Raw genomic sequence first — 3,465 nt, forward strand, 5'->3', positions numbered from 1 at the left:
GATGCTGGAGTGAAAGCCTGCTAGTTCAGGGAGACAGAGAGAGCACCCAGCTGACCTTCCTCATCAACCGACGTCCCATTCGGAAAAAGCCTGTTCTTCGCCACACTGTCTTAAAAACCCTTCCAAGTGCAAGTCCCTCCTTTCTACTTCCTGTTTGTCTCTCTATCCATCCTCCTGACTTCCTCACACTCTATGGCTTTTTCCTGTGTTCACTCCCTGTCAGCTGGTTACTTGATCTCTTGACCTGAGGTCGACTTTATTTAATCCTGTTTACAACAAACAGAAAGCTCTTGGATTAAAGGTGTGTGCGAGGGCTGAGCCACACCACAACTAGAAACAGGTTTTTCCAGTAGACAGTCTCACAGTGTGACCAACTATCCTACAACAACAAATGATTAAATTATCTTCATTATAGTGATATTTAATCTGTATTTCTGTGTAAAAACTGAGGAATCACATAATTCAGTTACAGTACTGGTGCTAGAGAAAACACCAGGTAACTTTACCAGTCACGTATCTAACCTTGAAACAGTGGCTTAGCTTAACTCCTCTAAATGCTTTTCAGAGTTGACCGTGATGGAAAATGTTATACTGGGGTCCTTTGTGGTTTGGGATGGAATTCCACTACGGAGGCCCCTATACTGCCAGAGCATGACATCGAGCTGGCCTTCGATGTGTGCTTCAATGTGGAGGACATCGTTGAGGTAAGTGTGGCCCTCTTGGCATGGATTCTTCCCTCCCACTTGCTTGCACCCATGTGACATAGCGTCAACCACAGACTGTATGTGGTGATATGTTTGCCTGTTACCCATGGTGGGCTCTGCCAATGCAGGAACACTCCTTATCTGGCTTGTTCTTGATGGCCTGCACTCTCCTCTCCTTTGCTGTCTCCCAGTGCACAGGCCTCACTGTGAGCTAGTAACATAGGGAGATAAAGTAAGAATCTGTCCATGGGCTGGAGAGATGGCTCAGCGGTTAAGAGCACTGACTGCTCTTCCAGAGGTCCTGAGTTCAATTCCCAGCAACCACATGGTAGCTCACAACCGTCTATAATGGGATCCGATGCCCTCTTCCGGTGTGTCTGAAGACAGCCACAGTGTACTCTTGTATATCAAATTAAAAAATGAATCTTTAAAAAAGAAAAAAAGAAAACAACCTGCCCCACTCGGCCTGGAGAGCAGCCACCAGTGACTCCATCACTGTACCAGACCCGCTGAGCACACCTGTGCAGCCAGGGCCAGCTTTTAGAGTGTGAGCAGGTGCTAATTAAAAATGTTTATTATTCTGGTTTTGTTTTTGTATTTCCTTATTCATGTCTGTTTGCATTTACATAAAAATGAAAACTGACCTTTCTCTAAAAACACCATGAGAAATGCCACTCTAGGGACTTCTCAGAAATTGCATGCTACAGTTGACCAGCTGAGTGAGGACCTGCAGGGAGGAGCAGTTGCATCATGGCGTCTGTCCTAACTCCTGAGACACAGGCTGGTCGTGCCCTCAGCTTTCATTGTTGTCAGTGACTGTGCCGTCACATGCAGACACTTAAGAGGACTGGAGTGGTGGCCCTGTCGTTGAGAGGCCTGGCCACTCGTAAAAGTAGTCTTTTGATCACAGACTTGGTTGTAAAATGGAGAACAAACATTCTAGAAACAAATAGGTCCGATGCATACATTTGGGTTTGGCACAAGTCTCGTGGGTGTACACCAGAGGTTCTGTCTATGAAGGGTAAATTGGCTCTGCCAAGGATCCTGGTGGGACCAGGAAGAAAGGTGCAAACTAGGCAGAGGGGCCTGCTTCCTGCCTGATCGTGTCCGTAGTGTAGCTGCCTGCTCCTGCTCACCAATAAAACAAGCAGCCAAGTAAACATAGGACGGGAATGAACAGATGAGAGGCTGTGGCCGCCTTGTGAGGAGATGCAGGGGAGGGCCCTTGCACATCACAGTCGGCAGTGCTGACATGACTGCGGGGGGCAGGTGGGCAGGCGGGCAGGAAGCGGAGGGGCTGCCCTCTGAGGACTGGAGAGGTAGCTAAGAGTTCTGCATCTGCAGGCAGCAGGAAGAGAGTGACACTGGGCCTGGCTTGAGCTTCTGAAACCGCAATGCCTACCTCTGTGACACATTTCCCCAACAAGGCCACACCTCCTAATACTTGCTCTCTGTGAGCCTGTGGGAGCCATTTTCATTCAAACCACCACACTCAACCTATTTTTTTAAAAGAGCCCACAACCCCCAGTCCAGGGATAGAACTACCCACCATGGGCTGGGCCCTCCCTGATCAATCACTGATTAAGAAAATGCCCTACAATTTCTGGGTCTTGTGGAGGCATTTTGTCAGTTGAGGTTCCCTCCTCTCAGATGACCACTCTGTGTGTCAGTTGACAGAAGACCAGCCAGAACTGACACAACTTGACACACAGATGCAGGACTGTTTAGCCACACCTTTCTTTTCTTATTCATACCCAAGAACTCACATTAGAAATGTAAATAATTTTAAAACTTCCATGGTCTTTACAAATTCAATACACATTAAAATTTCAATTTCTTTAAACTAGCTAATCTCTCTAAAAATCCAAAATCTGTTTTAGCTGTAGGCTTCTGTAAAAATCTAAATTAAATTAAATACCTTCTTCAACAGGGAAGAACCAGGGCACGGTCATAATCTGAACCAAGTAAAACCAAACTCCAACAGTGTAAATAATTCAATGTCCAGTTATCTGGGGTTTGCTCACAGTCTCCCTCCTCCAAGGAGCTCAGCCACGTCTGCAGCCCCGCCCTCTGCAGCACACAGCTTGTCTTCTGGGCTCCAGCTCTGCTCCACTGCTGCTCTTGCTGGCCGTCCCTGGTGCTGGCATCTTCAACACGCCGGGGTCTTCTGCAACACGCCGGGTCTTCTACAACATGCCGGGGTCTTCTCCTACAACATGTCGGGTCTTCTACAACTGGGCTGTGTGTTCACCGCTGGCCTCTGCTGACCTCTTAACTGTGCTGAGCCCCAGCTGAGCCCCAGCTGGTCTCTGTGACCCCTTAATGCTCTCAAAACCAGTCCTCTACACAGGTGACCTTCACACTAGCAAGTTCAACTGTAGCACAAGGTACAACTTTGGTCATGTCAGGAACACAGCTTCTGTGTGCTGACTCAGAAAACACGTCCCAGATTTTTCACCTCGGTGACGCTGGTCTTGTCTCGGTCACTGCTGATTCCTTAGCTCCAGCTGACCAGCACCAAGTGTCCCAGTAACGGACACGTCTCACTTCAGTGTGGCCTCTTATTATGACTGACACTTCAGCCCCGGCTGACCAGAATTAATCTCAATTCAGAATAGCAAATGGCTCTGATAGCCTTTGAATATCATTTTGAAACTTCACAAGCCAGGTCTCCATCCTATGCACACAAGCCAGGCCTCCATCCTGTGCACACAAGCCAGGCCTCCATCCTATGCACACGAGCCAGGCCTCCATCCTATGC

The 3,465-nt window shown here is 48.2% G+C and overlaps 1 protein-coding gene across 1 annotated transcript in view; it reads left to right on the forward strand.

Moving 5' to 3' along the window:
* Tdrd9 (tudor domain containing 9) overlaps positions 1–3,465 on the forward strand; it is a 100,862-nt gene that overhangs the window by 82,898 nt on the left and 14,499 nt on the right. The window contains exon 33 of the mRNA XM_028764561.1: positions 566–704. Within this exon, the coding sequence (XP_028620394.1) occupies positions 566–704 (139 nt within the window). The remainder of the gene's footprint in view (positions 1–565; positions 705–3,465) is intronic.

This window comes from Grammomys surdaster, unplaced genomic scaffold, assembly GCF_004785775.1.
Source record: "Grammomys surdaster isolate TR1022 unplaced genomic scaffold, NIH_TR_1.0 144, whole genome shotgun sequence".
In the NCBI taxonomy this organism is placed as follows: Eukaryota; Metazoa; Chordata; class Mammalia; order Rodentia; family Muridae; genus Grammomys; species Grammomys surdaster.